This window comes from Solanum lycopersicum, chromosome 12, assembly GCF_036512215.1.
Source record: "Solanum lycopersicum chromosome 12, SLM_r2.1".
NCBI classification, from domain to species: Eukaryota; Viridiplantae; Streptophyta; class Magnoliopsida; order Solanales; family Solanaceae; genus Solanum; species Solanum lycopersicum.
The window spans coordinates 5,940,440-5,966,240 of NC_090811.1; the positions used below are offsets into that span (position 1 = coordinate 5,940,440).

General features: G+C 27.7%; 2 protein-coding genes across 2 annotated transcripts; one reads left to right on the forward strand and one right to left on the reverse strand.

The window, feature by feature from the left end:
• The first annotated feature begins 5,291 nt into the window (after positions 1-5,291).
• On the forward strand, positions 5,292-7,604 carry LOC101265618 (glucan endo-1,3-beta-glucosidase 13-like). Its single transcript, XM_004251863.5, has 2 exons — positions 5,292-6,852; positions 7,380-7,604. The coding sequence occupies exons 1-2, from the start codon at positions 5,445-5,447 to the stop codon at positions 7,412-7,414; spliced, it is 1,443 nt and encodes a 480-aa protein (XP_004251911.1). The 5' UTR covers positions 5,292-5,444; the 3' UTR covers positions 7,415-7,604.
• A 7,237-nt stretch (positions 7,605-14,841) lies between these two features.
• LOC101264405 (cellulose synthase-like protein G3) lies at positions 14,842-24,488 on the reverse strand. The gene is made up of 6 exons (XM_004251859.5): positions 22,185-24,488; positions 18,547-18,696; positions 17,700-17,825; positions 16,458-16,898; positions 15,899-16,246; positions 14,842-15,509 (listed from the first exon to the last, which is right to left on the reverse strand). Exons 1-6 carry the CDS (start codon positions 22,755-22,757, stop codon positions 14,961-14,963), a joined length of 2,187 nt encoding a protein of 728 aa, XP_004251907.2. The 5' UTR covers positions 22,758-24,488; the 3' UTR covers positions 14,842-14,960.
• Positions 24,489-25,801: the final 1,313 nt, after the last annotated feature.

Genomic DNA, 25,801 nt, shown 5'->3' on the forward strand with positions numbered 1-25,801 from the left:
CTCTTAAAGGTTCACGCGGAATTCGCAACCCTCAAAGTCAAGTTTATTTTACCTAGGTAAAGGTGTTAAATAGATAAATTAGATTGAATTCGAACGGATCAGATAAATATATATTTTAATCTTTACTTAGGTATAATAGACTTGACTTTAAGGGTTGCAAATTTAATGTCATTTAATATTCGTGCAATTTTTCTTGAATGTCATTAAGAATTTAAAAGTGTCTCATTAAGAATTGAGGATTGTCTTGAAGAAATAATGATTGTTCTTCAATTATGCAATTTTAATATCATGATGATAAATGAATATATTGTGATAGTGCCGGTGTCATTTATGTACCATCGAATGATATAGGAGAACTATTATGATACCATCACAGTATATATATATACTATGATGAAAACATACTCATTTTATGTTATGCTTGAGTCAAATACTAATAGTTTATAAATGCGCCCGGGGTGGTTCTCAAGTGAGGTCAATCTGGATAGACAATTATACGATTTAAAAGACAAAACATATATTACCAACTTTGTGATTCAACAATTCAATAGCTATCTTAATATGTTTAATAACAATAATCATATAAAATAAGAATACGAAAGCAACGTATCCCTAAACCTTAATTAATAATGTTAACAACTCTTAATATACTTATCATTTTAGTTGCATTATTTTTAGTTGACAAATCAGTAATATAAACAACATATTTCCATAAGATCAATCTTCCGAGACTTCGCATATACATTAAACCTTATTGACACATATTGTGTCACGCAATCTAGACAAGTTTTCTTGAATATAAGTTTATTTATTACTTCATACGCAAATTAGGTATATTTTTGTGTTCAGATTAAAGGTGTTAAAAGAGCGTGTTGGGTTAAATTTGAAGGAGTTAAATTAGGTTGAGTTAATAAATGAGTGGATTATTGATCCGCTTCAAAGCTACTTGAGCTGAACAAGCGAAAATGTGGGTCATAATCTACTCTATTCAATTTTTATTAAGCTTTAATAGTTTTATATATTGTTTTTTAGAATATTTTATCACCAAGTAAAATGATTTTATTATGATTATATATAACACATCAAAAATAAAAATTAAAAAATTGACAAGATTTCTCATGTGTCAAGTTATGTTGGACTACATATCAACCCATTATTTAATAGATTGGAATGGGTTAAGATATATTGGATTGAGCTGATAAATGAACAGGTTCAAACTTGAACGAGTTGGACGAATTAAGTTTGATTTTTCCATTCCTAGTTTGGACCCAATATGTCGTTATCGTGACTTGAAACACCTCATTTGTTTGCACTTAACGAGGGTGTTAATCTTAATTATACTGTTCTCACTCGTTAAAGTATCTCATTTTCAAGGTCTGGATGTTAATCATTTGAATCTTAATCATTAAACGTATTTGTTTTTCTTATTCTACAACCACTTAATGAATAAGTCTGAATGACTAAGATATGTAATGAAGCTTCATATATTTACCTAGCTACATATACAATGTACTTATTTGATAAATGAGTGTCGATTGACATCCCTCAAGTATATGGGGCTCCACCTATGATCCACAACCACCCTCAAGTATATGTGGCTCCAAGGTAACGATGATCCACGACCACCATTCTCAACTTAATCATAATCATCACTATCGTCAATCACCAAAATCAATCATCACCATTAATCATTATTTACCATCAATGACAATAATATTAGCTGTCATTAATAATGACCACCATTAATATATATATATATATCTTAATATTTAAATATGTATTCAGATTAATCAATGTTCTCGAAATAGTATGAAATTGGAAGCCGTTGTGTGAGTGACAAGATTTGAGAGTTCTATTACGCCAAATAAAGAATTGAGTGTGTCATGACATTGTTGGGTGCCGTTGCTTAACACACCGTACAAGTTTGTGGGGTTGGGAAGTTGTCACCTACTGCCTTAGATTCTTTATATTTTTATCTTATATTATCATTAACCATTATTAAACTACTACAGCTGGAAAAGTCCAACGTTCATATTGGGGTGAAAATAAACCACTTTTAAAATAAATAGAATTTGGACCTCTTTTCAATTTCATAATGATCATTACCCCTATTTGACATATAGAGGTAAATAGGAAAAGTTAGTGTTTGATATTTATATTTGAATTTAACTAAATTTGAATTCGTATCAGAAAGAAAGTTTCGAAATAAAACACTCTCTAATGTACAAAGGTAATTTTATACTATGAGAGATTGAATCGAAATTTTTAATTAAAAATAAAGAAATATTTAACACTCCGCTACAAGTCTGATAAGTAACGGGAAAAGAGTTATTTGCATCGTTGGTTGCTTCTCCGCATTTTCGGCGAGTATCATACATTACACCAATTCTTTTAAGGTATAAATTAATTCATACCCGGTATTTGTTTGTATTAAATTAATTTATATATGTTACGTATTTAAATATAAAGTTCTTTTACTTAAATATAATTATAATTAAATCAATATAGATATTTACTTCATCAAATCTCTTAATATGGCTTAGGTAAAAATATTTTTTTAGATATATTTACGACATACTGACATTCCTTTTTTTTTATATATGTTTTAACACTCTTTATTTTAATTTTGCTAGTGGATATAGTGTATTAATTTGGTACAAACACTCATGCAATAGGTTTTTACCGTAATTCAATATCAAATTAAAGAAAACAAAAAATAAATTGTTTAAATTGATATTTATTTTAACTTTTAATTATAACAATTGAAACTAATTTTTATTTGTCTAAACTGAATGCGTATAAGTATTTTTGCATGTCTTGCGCGCTCCTAACGTAATTCATTACATTCCCAAAAGACTCTTTCTTTCACTATATAACGAACGTTTTAAAAGGTATTTTCTTTGATTTTTATTATATGATATTTTTATTTTGGACATACGTTTAATTATGAAATAACTCATTCATAAAAAAATAAAAATATATTCACTAAATAATTCTAGGTCCATTTTTTGTAGAATTAATGAAGCAGCATTGAATATTTGGCAAGCCAACCAAAAGAAAATGTCAAAGTAGGCCACCAAAAAATAGGATCGAATTAAATATGTGTATCTATTTTTCTTTCGTCGACATAAATCATTTCATGCCAAGAGTGGAGCCACATTCAATCAAGAAGTTCATACTTTCATTAATGGATCGAATTTGTATGTAGACTTTATCTCTAATTTTTAGATATATAAATAATTTTTGATAATTTATCAGTTGAAAGAAATAAAAAAGTATAATAAATAACAAATAATAATAAAAATAACAATTAGTGAAAGTATTATAAATAACAAATAGTAATAAAATTAACAATTAGTGATTGAACAATAACTATAACAAAATAATATTATGATATTATGCCTACCATTATTAATTGCACTTCCAGTGTATAAACTATATATATATAGTAATTAGCTTATCTATAAAGTAATTGTAAGTAAATATTTTGGTATATATTAATTAGTAATAAAAATGGTAATTAACTATACATTATTAATATTCGGAGTATAACTAATTAGATCCTTAATAATGCCGCATTGATTGAACTTTACATTAGTAATATACGGAGTATAACAAAAAATCAAGGTTGAATTCTCAGTTTTATCTTTTATATTTTTATCATTTAATTCGCTAAGCAAAAATCTTGGATTCGCAACTGACATTATTATTTTTAGTTAATAATTTAATCCTTTCAAATTAAAGCCAATACTTTAACATTTTATTTCCACTGTTTTTCATGATTTTTAATTCATTAAGTAATTTCAAAATATACTCTTAATTCAAAGTATTTTTGCAAGCAAATATAATTTGTTTTTGAAATATAATATTGTGGCTATATGTCGTCAAAGCGGTGTACCAAATGCGAGAAATACTCCGAACTTTGAGCTTTTCTCAAAATAAGAAGATTATAATTTGTCACCAACTGATAATATATATTTTTATTTATTAGTTATGAAGATTTTTGTGTTACGCACCGATTCAATATTTGTTCACAAAATTATTTTTAAATGTTATTAATTAAACGATATTAAATTATCTTATTAAGAGGAAAAATGCATACTCAAAGATATATCTTGTGATTTTGCCTAAAATATGTAATATTCACAGTATAATTATTTTCACTAAGGATTGGATTGAGGTTTGAAATTGTACGGCAAATTTGGGAAAAGAGAAGGAATAAAAGAAATAATTATTTATTCTAAAGTAAAATGTATTAGAATATATTAGTATCAATTAATATTTATCAAGTGATTATTCTATAATCACCTAATAATTGTCGAGATTCTTTTATAATAGTAGTAAATTTTAACTTGTAATAATGTATTGCTTACAATTTTTTTTGTCAAAGATAGTAAAGTCTCATAATTTTTAAAAATATAACTACCCAATAATTGACTAGTTATATAAATATTTTCTATAGGTAGTGCACACAATATAAATTGCACGTACATGGGGAGATAATAGTTTAATTGATAAGGAATGTTTTCTTGAACAAAAATAATCTATATTTAAATACAAGATAATTTGTTATAATTGATACAACAACGTAATTATTTTTTTTATTTGTAAAAATAGAAAATTAAAAATATATTAAAATGTTTTTTCATATTATTTTAAAAATCATTTGATACATGATAAGATATAATAATTTCGAGAGAAAATATAAAAAATTATTTTACACTACATTTGTTAGGGATATTAATCCATTACGTAATTATTCATCTCACAATTTGAACTATAATAATGAAATAACTTATCGCATAAATATGCTTAAATACCTCAACGGTTAGAATAACTTCATTCTCATACCAAACCATATCATTTTACAAAATAACTACATAAAATAAAACTCTCTTGAATTAACAATAGTTATCTTGTCAGCTATATTATTTTAAAATGGTTATAATTCTCATCCACTTTAATTTTATAGTTTGTTTCTAGTATACTCTTTTATCATTAATTATAATCATTTAATAAAAATACATAGTATTCTCCATCTATTCCGTTATTAGAAAGTGGTAATAGGTGATATTTTTCATTTTATCGATAGGAATTTAAGTTAAGAATAAAAATCAACTTTTTTTTTAATCTAAGCTAAAATAAAATCCTTATTATCTTACAAAATAACTTTATTAAATACTTAATGCAAGATTAATGAAGTTGTATAGGTGACCCCACTTTCACCACATTTTGTTAATTTTTTCAAACCCACTCCCTTTATTTTTAACCACTAACATCCCCTCTACCCCATTAACAACATGCACGACTCTTTCTTCCTTACTGCCAATTATTTCACTTCTTTTTCTCTATATAAATAAACTCAACCATAATCACCAAATACACAAAAATCCTCTTCCTTCTCATTGCTCTGTTTTCTTTTTTCTCCTTACATACACACAGCAATGGCCGATTTTACTACATTAACTTCGCTTTTCCTTCTTCTCTCTTTGTTATCTATTGCGAATTCCGGTTCTATTGGTATAAATTATGGCCGAATTGCTAATAACCTTCCGACTCCATCAGAAGTTGTTCAGCTCCTCAAATCTCAAGGCATTCATCGCGTAAAGCTTTACGATACTGATTCCGCTGTTCTTACAGCTCTTTCTGGATCCAATATATCAGTTAGCGTTGCCTTACCTAACGAGCAGCTATCCGATGCAGCTTCGAAGCAGTCTTTTACGGATTCATGGGTTCAGTCGAATATTGTTCGTTATTATCCAAAAACAAATATAGAATCTATAGCGGTTGGAAATGAAGTTTTTGTAGATCCAAACAATACAACCAAATTTCTAGTACCAGCAATGAAGAATGTTTACGCATCGCTCGTTAAATACGGCGTCGCTTCGTCCATCAAAGTTTCATCCCCTGTTGCACTCAGTGCTCTGCAAAATTCATATCCTTCATCTGCTGGTTCATTCAAAACGGAGCTAATCGAACCTGTTATTAAACCGATGTTGAGTTTCCTCAAACAATCGGGTTCCTTTTTAGCTGTTAATATTTATCCATTTTTTGCTTATGTAGCGAATACGGATACGATTTCTTTGGATTATGCTTTGTTTAGAGATAACAAAGGTGTGACTGATCCTAACAATGGACTTGTTTATAAGAGCCTTTTCGAAGCTCAAATTGATGCTGTTTATGCTGCAATGAAAGCTTTGAATTTCGATGATGTAAAAATGGAGATTACTGAAACTGGATGGCCTTCAAAAGGCGATGAAAACGAGACTGGTGCAAGTACTGAAAATGCTGCAGCTTACAACGGTAATCTGGTAAAAAGAGTACTTACTGGAAGTGGGACCCCTTTAAAGCCCGATGAACCTCTTAACGTCTATTTATTCGCTTTGTTCAATGAAAATCAAAAGCCCGGGCCCGTTTCAGAACGGAACTACGGGCTTTTCTATCCTAGTAAAGAAAAGGTTTACGATATTACGCTTACTCTAGAAGGTTTAGAGGCTGGGGTTAATAACGGAAGTAAAAGCCAGGTGGTGAAGATTCCGGTACCGTCTCCGTCGTCGTCGCCGTCTCCAGCGCCGGTTGTTGGCGGCGGTGTGGAGGAGAGTAAGGTGGTGAACACGTGGTGTGTGGCGAATGAGAAAGCTGGGGCGGAGAAGCTGCAAGCGGCGCTGGATTATGCTTGTGGAGAAGGAGGAGCTGATTGTCGTCCGATTCAGCCGGGTGCCACGTGTCATAATCCTGATACACTTGAAGCACATGCTTCTTATGCGTTCAATAGTTATTATCAGAAGAAAGCACGTGGGACTGGCACCTGTGATTTCAAAGGAGCAGCTTATGTCGTCACTCAACATCCTAGTAAGTACTCATTATCGTTAGGCATAATAAGGGTATGAAAATTGCATTGATTTGGCGTAAATATTTAGTGAGGATAAATTTTTTTTAATATAACACATTAACATGAAGTTGATAACTATGCCTTCTAATTTTAAATATATAAATAGACACTTTAACTTGTACAAAATTGGATAAATAGACACAGAAGCGGAGCCAGAATTTTCAACAAGGATACATATAAATTTATTCTAATCATATATAAATAATTTGTATATACTTATATGAATGTAGCTCCACCCTTAAGAAGACACATGTATTCTACATGACATGATACATGTAGGATACAAAATTTCTATATAGGGTATCAGTAGGATGTAATTGGTTAAAGGTCATAGTTATCTATAAATACTAAATTAAAAATTATATTTATATATTTAATTAGGGGATTCCATAGAATAGGTGATTTTCATAAAAATATTTTGATTGAATAAACTAATATATGTTGTCTTGTAATTAACTAAATATTGATTCTTTTTTTCTTATCGCAGAATATGGCAGTTGCAAGTTTCCAACAGGATATTAAATTGAGGAAGATTGGTTAAGGAGTTTAGAATGAAAATGGTTTTAGTTACTTGATGTCCACATTCTTTTTTCCTTTTGTTATTATTTGTTAGTATATAATTCATAGGTGGTTATGATTATTTTTGAAGTTTTCTTTGTAATTATACCTACTTTTCGTTTTTTTAATTAAATGGAGGTGAATTATTTTAGAAGTTATTTCATTTTATTAGATGTCGGCAAAAAGGTGTTTACATTTTCATCTTGGATCCACTTGAGTAGGTAGGTTTCAAACAAAATATAAAAAGTATTAGGTAAAATAAAATTAACTAATTTACATTTTAGATAATATTAGTTGATGTATGTCGATAAGATTAAATAAATATGTATGTATTTGGAATTGTTCAGTGGATGTTAATTGATTAGGACACCTCTTCTTTTGTAAAAGAAAAGGATTTTACAACTAGAAGTGAAAATGATATTTCACGGTACAATATATACAAAGTGCTAAATCACGTGAAATTGAATAAAAATATCTTAAATTAATAATTTGATCTAAAATGTTATATTATTAATATTTTAATTTTAAAAAATGGCAATTGTTTCTTTATATAATTAAAGACACATTCTTCTTCTAATGCTAGGAAAACGTAACCTGTGCCAACACGGGTCCAACATAAAAAACATTATATCAAAATTTGATATCCAAGTAAAAGTTATATTGTTGTTCCGTATCATAAAGTTTTATTGTTTCGTATCATAAAGTGTAGAACGTATAGAAGATAAAACTTTGTACATATTACTTAATTGTTTGATGATATTGTTGACTAAGGAGCCAAGTTTACAAAATAGGTATGTACATTTCATTTACATGATTAAAAAAAATGAATGTTTTGTACGGGAGGATAACTAAAGTTTAGTCTTAGTTATGTGGTCTTTTGATCCTAACATTGAGATCTGTTACATTAGATTAGAGAAGAGAGATTAGTATTCATAAAAATATTAGATTGAAAAAATGATTGAATCACGATTAGTTATTACGCGTAAATATAAATACAAATTTATTACTTTGATTTTTTTAAGTTTATAAAAAAATATACATAAATCAATCATATCCTTGATAACGTAGCAAAAAGGTGTCTCAATCCATATTTCACGATGAAATTAAAATACAAAGAGTAAATTGTATCTGTAAGCAAAAAAGTGATTTGTAAACAAAATAGTTATAAGCTAAAAATTAAATATTCCAGCTCCATTTTAGAAAAAATTCGGTATCTAGCTTGAGAAGTACTTAACTATCTAGCTTTCACTTCGCCACCTAAATTTTACTTAGCTATATTGCAGTACTAAATACTAATGCAAAGAATTTACTCAACCTTTGATGAGTCATTTTTTACCAAATTGCCAATTCTTTTGGTGGTGTTTTATCTTCTAATGATGTTCTTCCTCAAGTCATTAAGGTACTAATTAATTATTTTCTTTGAGTTTGAGCTTAAAATATGAGAAGTATTTGAGATGATATAAAAGGACTAATGATCCAGTCTTCAATTATACTTTCCTCCTAAAACTGTGTTGTACCTTTTCTGAAGTCCTCAATCATTTTCCTTGCTTGAAGTTCTATTCAACTGAGCATAATTTGTTCGTGCTTCAACAAAGGAAATTTTTTCCTTATCGATTAGCTTGCATCGTATTATCGTTCACAGCGATTAGCTTGTTTCATCTTCACAGTCTTTTTGCAAGCTTTGATCTATTTGTTTTGTTTTATTACACATTTTTCAACACCACCTATTTATCACTGGTTAACATACAGAATTACAAACGTACTATATATGTACGAATCCAATTTTGATATGAAAATAGTACCTACTAATTGGAATATTATATAGTAACACGAACAGAGAATTAACTCGTAAAAACTGCAATAGCTAAAAGAAAAATCAAGGGTAAACAACAAAATATCAATAATCAACTTCACAAATTCAAAATTGCAACAATAAAATAATTATGAGATCAAATAAAAAAAACTTAGAAAAAAAATCATCATAGAGATGTAAATAATAAAATTCCGACATTATTCATTACAAAATTCGAGGGATTCTTGTTCTCTAATGTAAAAGAGGGAAAAATAATTCTGCAAATTTGTATCTCAATCAAGCTTAATTGGAGACACAATAATCAAATTGGGACTTCTTTCCTAAGAAATTATCAAAGACGAAGAGAATCCAAAGAAAATAAAAAAAATTATACAAAAGAGAGCAAATGGAGATGAGAGCATATTGAGACACAGACAGAATACAAAAATAATACGAATATGAAAAAAATGCTACTTGTCTATTGAAAGGATATAATACATGACACATAATACAAACTAACACATATTAATTATAGGTTAAATGACTAGAATATCCTTGATTTAAAAATAAATTGCATTAAGCATATCTGTTTTGAAACTTTGAAACTCTCTTCTTAATAAGAGAAAAAAGTATTGTATTTTTTTTAAAAAGCATATTTTTCTTCTAATAAAAAAAAGTTATTCTTAAATAATATTTTTTTGGTTATTATTAATTTTTAAAAATCTCTTTAACTAATAAGAAAGTATAAAATAATCTTTTTGTTAATGTATTTTATCAATTAAAATAAAATGATCACATGTATTAATCGATAATATAGGTTATATATATAAGAACACAATAGTTTATCATTAATATTTCATTTAGATTAACAATAACAAAAATTCTTTAAAATATTATTAGTTCTAAATGTGAGGCCTTTATATAATCAATTAAAAACTATATACAATTATTTTATTTTAATTGATAAGATAAGATTAAGCAGAGGAAAAAAATAATTTCCACTTTTTATTATTTAAAAAGACTTGGCAAGAAAAAAAAAGAAACAAAAAAATATTCTTTAAAATAATATTTTTATTTAAAAAAATGTGTTAAAAATAATGGTATGCTTATTAGAAAAAACAATACATTTTTTACCTAATTAAAGATAATAGGAACGTTTTAAGCTAAACTATTAACCATAGTTTGGACAAACTATCAATGAATTTTTTCCAATTGTTTTGATTTTTATTTAGGAAACAGGAGTTGTGGCGTGCAATCTACCGAATGTTTTTTATTTGATAAAAACTGTCTTTAAATATTTTGATTTAGGAAACAGGAGTTGTGGCGTACGCTAATCAATTTAGGCATTATTTATTTAGGAGAACTTTCACATATAGGCATTTAAAAATAACTTAATTATTATTTATAGCTATAGTTTGATAATTACAATTCGTAGCAACATGTTATAGGAAGGAGAGAGGCGCGCGAGACTGGGAGAGAGAGGAGAGAGGCGAGCGAGAGAGGGCAAAGAATTGGAGAGAGGTGAATCGTACATGTATATCGGTTAGATAATTATATATTATACAAATGTATTTGTATATATGGCAAGCGAGATTGGGAGAGGGAGGAGAGAGGCGAGCGAGATTGGGAGAGGGAGGAGAGCGGCAAGCGAGAGAGGACAGAGAGTGGGAGAGAGGTGAATTGTATATGTATATCGGTTAGACAATTGTATATTATACATACGTATTTGTATATATAGCAGCGAGATTGGGAGAGGGAGGAGAGAGAAGAGCGAGATTGGGAGAGGGAGTAGAGAGAAGAGCGAGGTTGGGAGATGGAGTGGAGAGGCAAGCGAGAGAGGGCAGAGTGAAGAAAGGTGAATTGTATATGTATGTCGGTTAGATAATTGTATATTATACATATGTATTTGTATATTCTAGCAAATTGTACATATACAAACATGGTCAGCCCATATAATTGATGTATAATCTTAGTCGTGAATGGTAATTATAGCAAGCTATAGATATGATGAGTAATTAAGTTGTATAAATTTGCTTAACCGCGTAATTTTATTTTATTTATTTGTATTAAAGGAATGAGTGAATTTAAATAAATTAAATTTTAGATTATTAAATGTATTCATTTATGTTTAAATTTTAATATTTTATTTGATTGGAATAAGTTTTACTGATTAAGATGTTGAATAAGTTTTGATATCATTAAAAGGTATTTTGTATAGATAATTTTTGGAGATATTTAGCTAACTAGTCAAAAAAAATTAACTTATTTAGTGATATATCCATACTTAAATAATATTAATGAACATGTCAAAAATGTCATCATTTTAAAAATAAATAATTATTTTGATATTATTAATATTTTCTCTTCCATTATTTATACCCTTTTTTTTCTCTCTCATAGATTACACATTTTCCTATATTTATGTAATTGGATAGATATTTAAGTTATTTTAATTTTTCTCTCTCTTTTCTTAAGCTTATCAATTTTTCTCTCTTACTTTCTTCCTAATCAAATCCCCAAATTTTTCTCTCTTTTCTTACTCTTCTTTTCAATTTCTCTCTAACATTCTTCCAAATCAATTCCACAGTTTTTCGATTCAATATATTAATATTTTCTATTATTCTCATTTAATTTCGTTGCAAGATTTGATTTGAAGATTAACATTGATTTGAGTATTATGTTTTTTAGATTCCTCATTTATTTACTTACTGATTTTAGTGTTTTTTTTTATTTTGTTGTTATTTTTAAAACATTTTTTAGGGTTTGAGACTACATAATTCTCTATTCAATGGACGTTTTCAAGAGAGTTACTAGAGGAATTGGACAAAATGATCAAAGTTCTTCCGATTTTCCATCATTTAATTTTTTTTCACTCAAGAATTAAACAATAATGTAGGTTCCGCTTCTAAATCTAAGCAGGATATACGATGGGAAAAAATGCATGAATTCGTTGCAAAATTCCACACAAATTCATAACTATGAAGTTGAAGAAGATCAATTTGTTGGAGAAGAGGTTTTGTTTTCTTTTGCATGTTCTGTGTCTTGCATGTTTAGTTTAATTTGTTTAGTAATTTTTAAGATTCAAAAAAATTCATGTTACAATGTGTTTGGAAGTGTAATTATGTTATAGTTAGTATTTCTTTTTGTATTTCATATATTTATTGTATTTTGTGTTCTATTTTTTTTTTGTGTGTGTTAGTTATGTCAATGTAACACATTATATGAGTTTGATTGTGTATATTTTATAGTTTTAATGTTTTTTGTATTCATAGATTTGAAAGTGTATAGTGAATTTTGTTGCTGTTTTAGTCCGTATGTATTTTTGTATTTCATTGTTTTATTGTATTTTGTATCCATAGATTTGAAGTTTGTATTTCATATATTTAATTCATTTTGTATTTTTTTTTGTGATAGTTATGTAATGTACCACAATTAGTATTTATTTTTGTATTTCATAATTTTATTATTTTTTGTATTCATTAATTTGGAAGTATATGAATGTTGATACTGTTTTAGTCAGTATGTATTTTTACAATTAATAGTTGTATTCATTCAAAAATTATGTTTCATTGTTTCTGAATTTGACATTTTTCTAATTTGTATTTATTCTAAAGGTATGTCAACTAGTTATGCATTTTATTTAAGAATGAGTACACCAAATATTCAATTATTTCTTTTCAATTTTATATTTCATTCACTTTTTCATTGTACTAATTTTTTATATTTTATATATTATTATACAAAATTCTAAATAAAAACTAGAATAAATAGAAATACAAATAAAATACATATTGAAATAAATACATACAAGATTTTTGAACAAACTATAAAGGGAAAAAAATATATGAATACAAATATATTTCTTAAATGACTATATAGATACATTCGGCATATCTATTGGAATGAATAAAAACTAATAAAAAAACTACAATAAATATAAATAGAATATATTGTGGAATGAATATAATTTTAAATAGGTAAAAATTCTGAAGAAAAAAAAGAACAAAGTTTAAATTTTATTTGAAAATGTAACTTATGAGAAAATTAAGTGATCCTTATCTTTTTTTGAAATACTCTTCATTGATTTTCTCTCTTTTGTTATTAAATAATTATATTTTTTAAATAAAAACAAATAATAAAAACATAATTAAGATACATAACAAATTAAAATTTGACATTTTTACTAAATATTAAAAGTATTGCTAATGAGCTCAAAATATTACATTTTAAAAAAAATTCTAATTTTTTTCACCATTACTATTATTGTCAACAACCATTACTGTTGTCAACCAACAACCACCATTACCATCACAATCACAATCACCACTAACAATCATCACTAATACTAATGTCGCTATCACACATATCACCTCCAACAATATAATTATATCTATTATCGTCAATTTGTTGTCATCTCAACAACCTCCACAATTACTCCTGCATGCAATTCTACTACCAATCATCTCCACTGTCATAACAAACCAACACCATCTATTAGTGATATTTCTTGATTCAATTGACTGATATTAGGATATAAATCTTCGATGTGTTAGTATCTTATTAGTGATTTGATTTCTATTATGATTAGGAGAAGATCACAATACTTTCTTAGTTGATTCTTTCCTTCTTTATTGTTTACTCTCTTATATAAATACACATACATATTATTAAAAAGGCATAAAACATATATTGAATTTTAAATTTGACTTTAAATTTTAACTTTTGCCTCCAACTTTCATAATACACAAACAGACACTTTAACTATCCAACTTTTAAATAAATAAACACATGAGTCCTACATGACACAATACACGTAGAACTCCACGTAGGAAAAAAATGGCATGTAGGACATGTGTGTTTATTTGTTCAACTTTATACAAGTTTAAGTGTCTATTTGTGCATATCCAAAATTGAAGGACATAAATGTGATTTAAAACCAAGTTAAAGGGTATTATGCCAATTAAAAAATAAACACTTCTCTCCAGCCATAAAGTTTATATGGTATCCCACATTTTTTCCTGAGCATTTGTGTTCTCTTGGTGCCAATAACAATTGTCTCAACCAATTCCTTTGCTGAGAACACCTCAACGACACCTTCTTCTGTTGTTGTACCAAATTCCCCCTCAATTCTCACCATGAATAATAATGAGCAGTTGAACAGTGTTGCTCAAAAACTCAACAATACAAACTCGAACACCCACATGAGTCGTTCTCGTGTTACTTGTCAGCTTTGTGATCAACCTCATCATTACGTGAACTAATTTTTGGAGTTGATTTAGATCTAGATACTGTATTTTGAAAAAAAATACTCGCATTTGCAAGTATATTATTTAACAGGTATGTAAGTATATCCTATCAAATACTCAATTTCCAAAAGTAATTTTACCTCACCGATGGTATGCATTTTGCACAGCGTTAGAGAAAGCACGGTTAAACTTAAACATGAGTGATCATAGTAAAAGCAATTCGATCTTTTACCAAAGTAAGTCATTATTTGAATCAGTTTACAAGAATATTAATTTGAGGTGTCCGCCAAGTTAGCCTCTTTTTCTATCATGTGTAACACAAGAACGAGTCTTATCATATATTCTTCATCATGTTTTCGAGGTTAAAGTTTATGCCCTCATCTTCTTTTTATTATCAACGGGCGCCCCACCCCACCAACATGGGGAATTTCAACTAAATTTGTTGACATTATCTTTTACAACTACGGGAATTTCAACTTACAAATAAGGAAAATGCAATGCAGAGCACCCCAGCAAGAACAGAGGAAGTAATGGCTATCTTCTTAGGCATCTTGCCATGATCAGATCTAAGTAACATTGCCTCGTAAATCGGCAAGCAATTGACAACTGCAAATCCAGCAATGAATAGTTGGATGAATAACTCGTCTAAACTTTCCATCCCAAAGATTACTGTCTCGATTCCTTTGACAAATGCTATTAGATTGATGATCGATACTGTTGCTAACGGCACAAACATAGGTGAAGGAATTCCAAATGAGAAGACGCTTTGATCATACATTTTCCTTTCATCCTGCCCTGCTACTTTGTTTGTAACGTTGAATCCTTTTGTCGTGATGCCTAACTTTTTCGTTAGGTACTCTATTGAGGCGAAAAGAAAAGGTGACAATGCCTTCACGTACCACATTCTCTGGTCGTTCCACCACCTTTTCGTTGTACCTTTGAACAATATGAACTGTACAAAATCATGTGCATAGGCTCCAAAGAATAGGAAGACATACAAGAAGAACCATGGATCAGAAACCTGTCACAAGTTCAAAAAAAGAGTTATAATCTCAATTGAATGAAATGAGCATATTGAGGTAACTAGGCTAGCGTGTATGGTCAAGCTTTTGCGAAGTTAAAAGTGCTTATATTTAGAAAGTTACGGTGCTTGTCCATGCTTTAAAGGGAAAATAAATACTTTTGAGTAGTAGCAAAAGTAGTTTTTGAGAAACTTGACGAAGTAGTTTTTTCTCAAAAGTACTTTTGGAACCTTGATCAGACACAACTTATTGTTTTACTACTGACAGAAGTATCTTTTGAAACTAATCAGTCAAACACAAACTGTTACTCACAAAAGCACTTCTTACTGAATAAGCAGATTTCAAAAGTTGGACCAAACAGGCTACACGAGAATTTCAGATTTTGTACCTTGGGAAAAATGGAGATATTGTTGAGGAGGCTTAGTTGTGGAACGCAAGCATATAGAGTGACGGGTATGCACCAAAATGGCCAGAAAACATAATGTATGTAGCAATTGGCCCTCAAAATTCCCAGGGCTTTGGTTCCAAATGTCAATGGACTGTGTTTACAGGATAAAACTTCAAGGTGTCCAAAAGCCCATCTTTTAACCTGGCTCAGTACATCATCTAAATTTATCGGTACTTCACCTAAAAATGCAGGCCTTTCAGGATCGCAAAATATTGAATCCCACCCTTCACAATGCATCATATAACCTGTGTATATGTCTTCTACAAGTGTTCCATACTTGATCCCCACCTGAAAATTCGATCATACGTGCAATTGTCATTAGATAAGGTCCAAAATAGTCCCTTACATTTGAATTTTTGAACTAAAATAGTTTTTTGTCGTAAGTTGAGTGACTATCTCAGAAATCAACTCAAACAAAATGATAAGCATATAAAGTAATTTTCGAATACAAGTTAGAGAACATACACAATGCTTTTTGATTATTATTTAGAAAGTTTACCTTGGTACCCCACTCGGTGTTGTTGTACTCGTAGTTGCAACTAGCAGCATGACTAGCCAGCTCAACGACTGACACACTGGAGATAGCCATACTTCGAGTATGGCTATCTCTAGAGTGTTCTAGTGATGTAACTGATGATGGGCTACCATAAAGAGCACGACGATTGAAAAAACAGCCAGTTCCACAGTTATCAGGGCCACCAAGACCATCCAAGCCTGAAGGTGAAATTCGGAATGTACGTACATTATCACCACCATATAAATCATCGTCGTTGAGTCCATGATATTGTTGAGGGAATTGAACATACCCTAATTTAGACCTAATTGAAGGATCACAAAAGTAACAAAGGACGCGCTGAGGTGTTTGAGGATCATTTGAGTACATGTCACAATCAAGAGTCAGAATTATTGGTGCATTTGTCATTGCTTCTGAGACTCTGAGCTGAAAGATTGAAGAAAAACAAAATCAAACATCATAGTATGTCAATTCATTATATGGTGATGTGAAATATAACAACTAATTTGAGACGGTGGAGACTAACAAGGCATGTTTTCTTTATTCCCTATAGTTCATATTAAGTGAATTGTTGGGGACAGTTGCGAAGTCAGAATATTCATTAAGAAGATTCAAAATCTGAAGAAATAAACACTTGAACTAGTCGAAAGGGGGTCCAATGTCTACTATATATACATGAAAACACTAAATCAAAAACAAAAAAACACTAAATCAAAAATGATCTTTAGTAGTGATTAATTAACGACAATAGCATAATTGTCACTAAATATGTACTTTTAGCGGCAATTAGTACTCTTTTTATATGTCCTTAAAGTCTTTAGCGACATTAGATTCACTGGCAATTGACTAATGTTAGTAAAAGGTTTAGCACTCTTTGTTAATCTGTATATTTAATGTAACTAAAGGAATTTTTGTTGTAGTGAAAAATAAGTTTAATCATATAAAAATAGTGTAATTTTCATCGAAGAAGGTTCGCATGAACCCCTGGTTTCAAGGTAGCTTCGCCCTTAGTTGGAGGTATGATACACTCCTTAAGAAGAATATTAAAGTACATAAATGAAAGGCTACTTTTCATTTTTATTGGTTTAATTATTTTCAAACTATTCTCGTTAAAAAATGTAAAGTAATTAAAAACCTCATGAAAAATATCTCAACCACTCAAGAACAAAGGGGAGTATCAATTATCACAATGCTACAAATAAAATAGGCTTTTCATTTGTTTCTTACCAAAGCATTGAGTGCCCCAGCCTTGAAATGATGAAGTGAGGTTGTGCTTTTCTCTCTAGATACATAAATGAGATTTGGAATTGAGTAACCTTTGATGTCTTTATCTTTGTCACTTTCCAATAATACCTGTTTAAAAGAGTAACAAAAGTCAAATACAAGTTTTTTCTTGTCCCTACTAAGAAAGGATTAGGCCCACCTCATTAAACACACCTCTACAAGTACATTATGTTGTGATCTTTACGAAGGATTGTAACCTTTACAAAAGATTGTATCTTTTCTAACACATTATTGTTATGTTAGCTTGTAAACTATGTGCCAAATTGATTATTAGCTTCCTAAGCACAAATTGCACCTTGTGTTGGTGCGTGGTTGAGTGCCAAATGATTTTGAAACTAAAAAGTTCAATTTTATGTGCATCAACAACAATATATTGTATCAAATCATCTGATACAACAACATATTCAGTGAAATCGTATAATATAAAATAGGGTTTGAAGAAAATAAAGTATACACAAGTGTTAACATTATTTCTTTGAGACGGACTAGATATTTCTGAAAAAACCTCGATTCAAGCGAATCAAAATAATAATTATAGGAGGAGTGGAGGGGATCTGATAATGAAAATGATTATGGAAAAAATATGACAATTAATAGCAAAGTAATATGAAATATATATGCAAGGAATCGTAATAATAACAATAATATGAGATCACCCAAACACAGTAAACCACATATGATATCAAATATGCATCAACAACATTATATAGTGCCACATAACCTGACACAACGATATACTCAGTAAAATCTCGTGATATAAAATAAGATTTAGAGAAGATAAAATGTAGACCTGGATTATAGCAGGATGATCTTTGGGAGTGAATCCTTTGGTCCATTTGCTAAAAGCTTGACGTTGTTGTGGGTCAATAATACACTCATCAACAACCTCACCTCTCTCAACAATATTCTCTATCCTCATCTTCATGTCCATGTACAAATTCTACATAATCACATCATGACATAAATTAAAAGTTAGAAAATACATAACATTAATGCATATTACTTAAATTTTTTATATTCACAAGTTACTTGATCCAATTCATTTGAATTCGTGTATAATATAATATGTAGTTTAATGATATTAGCATGAAATTTTTCTCGTTAAATTATTAAATTTTATCTTTCACTATTTCTTATTTTCTAATAATGAATTGCATAATAATTATTTCTTCATTAATGTTCGAAGCTTTTATTAAGAACATAATAATTGTTGCACTTTTCATTTAAAAGAAATCTTGCTTCTCTTTTAATCTAGTTTCTTCGAGTAGGTTGTTTGGTAGAGTACATTACGAAAAATAATAAATGTATTAGCTTTATATATTACTAGTATCTTGTTTGGTATCATTAGTTATACACTCTATTCACTATATCAAAAATAATCTTTAGCGGCAATTAATCAATTGTCGCTAAAATTTCTCTAAATATGTATTTCAACGGAAATTAACATTCTTTGTATATGTCTCTAAATCCTTTAGCGACATTGGATATAATGACATTTAACTAATGCCGATAAATACTTTAACACTGTTTATTAATGTGTCTTTCTATTGCCACTAAAAATTGTTTTTGTTATAGTGATTGTGTATTATAGGTGTGTATTACTTATATCATCAATATTATTTTGCAATGATTATAATGCATGTATTAACATGATTAAAAAACTAATTGCCTCTCAAAACCTTTTTCACATCTTCCCATCATAATAATGGAGGATATCTTTGTAAATATTTTTTTTGTGTAATGCATGTTATTTTTAATGCAGCAAACAAAACAATGCATAAAAATAATCTATGTACAATGAATACAAACATAACTAATACATTGTATCGCTAATACAAGTGTTGCTTACACGTTTTGATTTACACATTATCTTTTACACTCTATCAAATGATCCTATATTGTAAGATTAAAATATACATTAAGTTACAGATTATGACATAGGAATTGCTCTGATTTAATGTAACAATCCCTATTGAAAATTACTTCTACTAGGGTTTGTTCTAGTCCATACATATTCAGTCATGTTTTATTGTGAAATTTGAAATTTGATTTTTTCTTTAAATTTTCAAAATAAAAAGTGATATTAAAAATTGTAGTTATTTTTTATGTGAGTAATTTCAAATAAAAGAATATCTTTTTATTATTTTTCAAAATCTTTAAAAAATTGAAATTATGAAAAGATAGAGCTAAATGCCTCCAATTTTGTTTATATACCAAGGGCCCGTTTGGCCATACAATATGGTAATCATGATATAAAATTGAAGTTTTATTGGGACATGTGATATGAAATTTCGGTGTAGTATATTTTCTCATAAACATAAAAGTTCTATAAGTTCTAAAATTATTAAATAGCCCTAACTGTTTATTAAATCTTATCAAATAAAAAAAAATTATAAAATTGCATAATAAATTATTACAAAGGTATTTGTTCTCCACTTAAATAACTGTTTCAACCTAACTTTCACTTCTCATCAATATATTTGAGTAAAAACAAAACACTATTTTCAAAATTTTATTACTCAACAATGGTGAAGTGTGAGTAAAAGGTACAATATATTGGTGAAAATAATAAATTTTATGTCGGTGAGAATAATAAATCTTGACAAGTAATGATGTAATTATAAATTTTATTTACATGTGAAATAAATGGTTAGTAAACATAAATGTGGGTTGTTTTAACAAAATATAAACTTGTCGATCAATTTTTGTATTGAAATATCTCAAATCATGATATGGTATTTCCATATCATGGTTTTTGGAGAATATGAAATTACATCTCATGATTCTATATCATGAAATGGAATCCGCATAAAATTGCATGTCGAAATGCTTATACCATCTCACGATACCATATCGTGATATGATATAGCATGGCCAAATACCTACACTTAGCGCAATATATTTAGTTTTGATTTTTGTGTCCCTTGTGTATCCTAAAGTGTCGGTAGGTAAAAAATTATTTGAAAATTGATTTGGGCGTTTTCCTACTTTTCCTTGGCACGTCAAAACATTATATTATAAATCAAAAGAGAATCTAATACCATTTTCAATGATGACCTCTAATTGTTTGACTAGTGTGATTATAGTTGACATAGGATAGGAGATCCGTGAATCGTTTAATGGTAGGACTATTTTATCTTATATTTAATTAGACGTATTAAGTAATTTTAGGATTATTTATTACATTATTTATATTTTAATAATAAAATAAGTTATTATAATGTTATGATAAAATAACTTATTTTAGAATAATTAATTTTAAAATAAATTATTTCCAATCAGAAGATCCTAAATATATAGAATTGAGAAGAGAAATATAATATGAGAACTTGTAAATTCTTTGCTGACGATCTAACTGAAAGGGTCTCTTTGTATTCAATTTTTTCGATCTTTATTTATAAAGTTACATCAATACGTCCTTTTTATATTATTTTTTAATATTTTATTTATAAAATTACATTAAATATATTCGACCTACTATATCAACGTCAAAAAAACAAAAAAAGTTCAACCAAAACTAGCTGGTCCCAACCATCTGCCATTGCCAGTCGGCGCTATAGGCTCGTCATTTTTTTTCTTTTTTTCATTTTTCAATTTATTCTCCTTATATTAAATTTTTTATGTTAATTTATATGTATACATTTTAAGTCGATCAAAAATTAATATTTTTTGTCTCAATTTATATAATTACTTTTATTTTTTGAGATTCAAACAGCTTAAATTTGATCTATAATTTATTTATAAAATCTTCACATTGATTAAAGTGAATTTATATATGTGTTTACTATGTAAAAAGTATTATAACTCATAATAATTAATAATTTAAAATATTTAAAAAATATATAAAAGTTTTACGATAAAAAATAAACTTGTATAAATAATAATATTCAAAATATTTCATATAAATTAAGATATAGATAGAAAAAGTTAATTTAAATTTTAGTTTTACCTTTTATTTTCAATGAGACCATATATAGTTGCATAAAATATTCATAATTTGTTAAAATTAAGTTATCAATATTTCCATTCCATTATTAAATTGTGAAAAAGTCGAACACTTCACGTAAATTGTGACCTAATAGACATGTGTATGGTTATATTGTCCACTTTTAATTGTATTTATAAATTATTTTATTTAATTGTCCACTTTCATCATATTAATATACTTCAAGAAATTACAATTTACGATATCTTTTATGTACTTTTAAATATTTAAAAAAAATTATTTAAAATATAAAAATATAATAATTTAATTTAACTTTAAATTGATTTTCTGAAATTACAAAGAAAGCAACAAAGACACTTTTTCATTCATTTTTTATTGTTATGATTACTATTTTTAGAGTCTAATTATAAGAATTTAACAAATAGAAATACTGAGATAGTATATAAAAGAGTAAATTAATTAATCATAATGCTTTTAATTACCTCAATAATCTGAAATTGACAAGTTATAGTATGATTTCGCCGGAAATACTCCTCCGGGCATCTCTGCTCGATTTTATTTTCCCGGCAATAAGGCACCCAACTCCGAGCAAATCCCGCCGCTTTCATTAAAGCAAACAAAATAAGCTTCGATCCTCCGTCATCGGATACATAAACCGAAAGTTTCTCCGTCGGATAATCATAAGCCAAAACAGATAAAACAGTGTTAACAGTAGTCAACGGCGGTTCCTTAAACGGATCCGCCGTACATATAAATACATCAATCGCCGGGAAATCCTTATCATCCACCCATTGTTTGAGTTTTTCGGGGAACTGTTGACGAGTAACTGGGTTTATGAAGAATGACTGCGATGTGAACCACATGAATGCTAGAATAAAATCCGATACCAACATGAAAATTGACAGGCCGCGCAGGGGAAGTGCGGTTAATGTGAACAAGTGATGGTAGAACAAAGCTATAATGGCAAATCCGTATACGGATGAAAATATCCGATTGAGCAATTTGCGTCCGTACATCACTTTGAGAGAGTGAAGAGAAGATGAAGATTCCTCCATTTGAACAAACTAGAAAGTTCACACTCTGTAATTATTAGTTCAGAAGTTGGATAAACAGCATCCCTAATGGATGCAGGGCTAATTAGATTTGCAATGGAGAAAAACAGCAGACAGGCATGTATAAAGGGGGCATAACATTATTTTAAAATGAATTTATTTTTTAAATCCCATACAAAAGGATAACTTTATTGGACATGTGCGTGTTAGATTTTCTAATAATAATATTAATAAATATAATATTAAAAATAAAGAGTCTGCGCAACTTAATTTAGTAATACAATGAATTTGTATGTTCTTAGAGTTATAAGGTAAAATAAATACGAATGTAAAAAGGAGCATCAACACAAACGCATAAGAAAAAAATTGAAGGATTCAAAAATTTCATTGCATACATAAAATATAATTTTACTTATATATAAAAATATAACTTTTTATCAAGTTTAAGTAAAAATCTTTAGATCCTTACTAGTTCCGTACATGAGCACGACTATAGTAAGTCATGATGGGAGCACGACAAACGTACGTATGTCATAGATAATAATGTTTCTATTTTTACTCGTTCATCATTTTAAAAAAAAAAAATTGTTTGTGTTTTTTAATTTATTAAGAAAATGTAATTAATTTTATTTCATATTTTAGTCTTAATAATAATTATTTATTCTTTGATACCAAATATTAAATATCAACTAATAGGATACTATGTAAATAATCAGATCAATGTAGCGTGTATTTGTTAATGATTTTTTTTAGTCTATTTCAAAAAATAATGATTTTTTCTTTTTTGCAATTATTCACGTTGCATGTTAAAAGCTACAAGATTAGAAAGAAATTTTGTACATAACTTTAATTTAGGACGGCAAGATTCAAATTTTTTTATGTTTTTAAATTTTATGTTAAATCAAACTAAATCACTCTTTTTGAAACGGAGAAAGTAGTATCTTTTTTATCTTTCCAAAGCTGACATCTGATCAGTTTCCATTTTTCTAATGTATAATATATCGATTGTATATTTTACTTTTTTAAAATTGTGTGTATCAATTTTTTAAATATATGTTAAAACCATTCGATCATACCATATACCATAAGGGGTTGTTTGGTTAGTGGTTAGAGTTATGCAGGTATTAACTATGCACGGTTTAGTTATGTAGATATTAGTTATGTAGGATTTAGTTATGCAGGATTTAATTATGCAAGTTTAGTTATGTAGATATTAGTTATGTAGGATTTAGTTATGCAAGTTTAGTTATGTTGGGTTTAATTATGCAAATATTTGCTATGTGAATATTAGTTATGTAGATATTATTTAGTTACGTAGAGATTACAATACATGAATTATTAACTATTGAATATTAAACTTGTTGTAAATTATTAATATATGTAATTTACAAAATAATAGTACATGCTAATAAAATGTGAAATATATTGAATAATATATAATGTTAATGTTTTGATTAGCATATGCACCGTTAAAAAATATACAATCAATTTTTAATATTAAAAAAATATTTATATTTGCATAAATCAATTAAAATGGTAAGTATATAAAAAGAAAAAAAAATCTATATATAATAAGAAATAAAAACAACACATGTTGAAAGGAAACAATAAAGTTTCTAACTAAAAAAATAAAAAAAATTAAAAGAAATAAAAATGATCTAAATATAAAAAAGAAATATAAACAACAAATTTATATATAGGAAAACAATAAAGTTTCTAATTAAAAATAATAAAAATAAATTAATAAAAAATATATATAATTTATCACTTTAATACATGTATAACTAATACCCACATAACGTATTCCACCTTCTACCCTGCATAATTTTATACATAGATTCCCTCATAAATTATGTTGATATTAATTATGTAGGATTACAAAAATACAATCATACATGATAATAAATTATTTTGACTTTTATATTTAATATAAAACTTTTACCAAACATAATAAAGCTAATATAACGTTTTATACTTAAATAAGATATCTCTTACACTGTAACCAAACAACTCCTAAAAAAATGAATTATTATCAAGAATCTAAACAAAAACAAAATTCTAAAATATACCGACAGTTTCAAATATTTAACAATGACTACTGATATTAAAAGTAGTATATAAGTCAAACAAATAATTAAAAATAGTTCAAGCAGAATCACTTGCAAATTGCAATAAATAAACTTCATGACTATATTCCATTCCAAAACAAAATATCAAAAGACGTGAAAAGAATATTTTCAAATGCATATAGGAAAATCATTAAAAAATAAAAAATATATCAAAAGTTATTGGTTTAATTAATATTAACTACTTGAAACTATCTTTACAATTCTAGAAAAAAAAAAGTCATTGGTTTTATTGATAATTACTAGTAGAAAACAATTAAATGATCAAATGGCCGTTTGGTCAAGCCATCAGAAAAAGGGGTTTGTTTTGATATTTTCTTTTTGAAATAAATTGTCCATTTTAGTATTATTATTTTTCTTTAAAATGACTTTTTTAATTTCGAACTTTTGATTTAATTATCTTTGAATATATGATTATTTATATTGAAACATCAATTAATTTAAATTGCTATTATTTAAAAAAAAAAAAAACTTAAGCTCATTTAGAAAAAAAAATTCGAACTTAAAATTTCTAATTAATAGTGAAAAAATTTTATTTATCCTATTCTAACCTTAATTCATCAGTGAATAGGATTATCTGTTCAAGACACTCCTTTTTTCTTTTTCTTTTTTTTTTTTGCTTTGAAGAAGGTTTATTCCTTTAATGTGAAATGTTTTTAATTAGAAATAGAATATAAGATTTGTTTTTATAAAATTTATGACTTTAAATTTATCATGACATTCTAATTTTATATATATATATATATATATATATATATATATATATATATATATATATATATATATATGCTAACTAGTACAAACTTATCATTAAAAAGAAAAATAATTTTTAAAATAAAATAACTGTTAAAACATATATGAAAAAGGAAAAAATAATCATATCATAGAAAAATAGAAAATGGAACACACAAAGTATAGCAA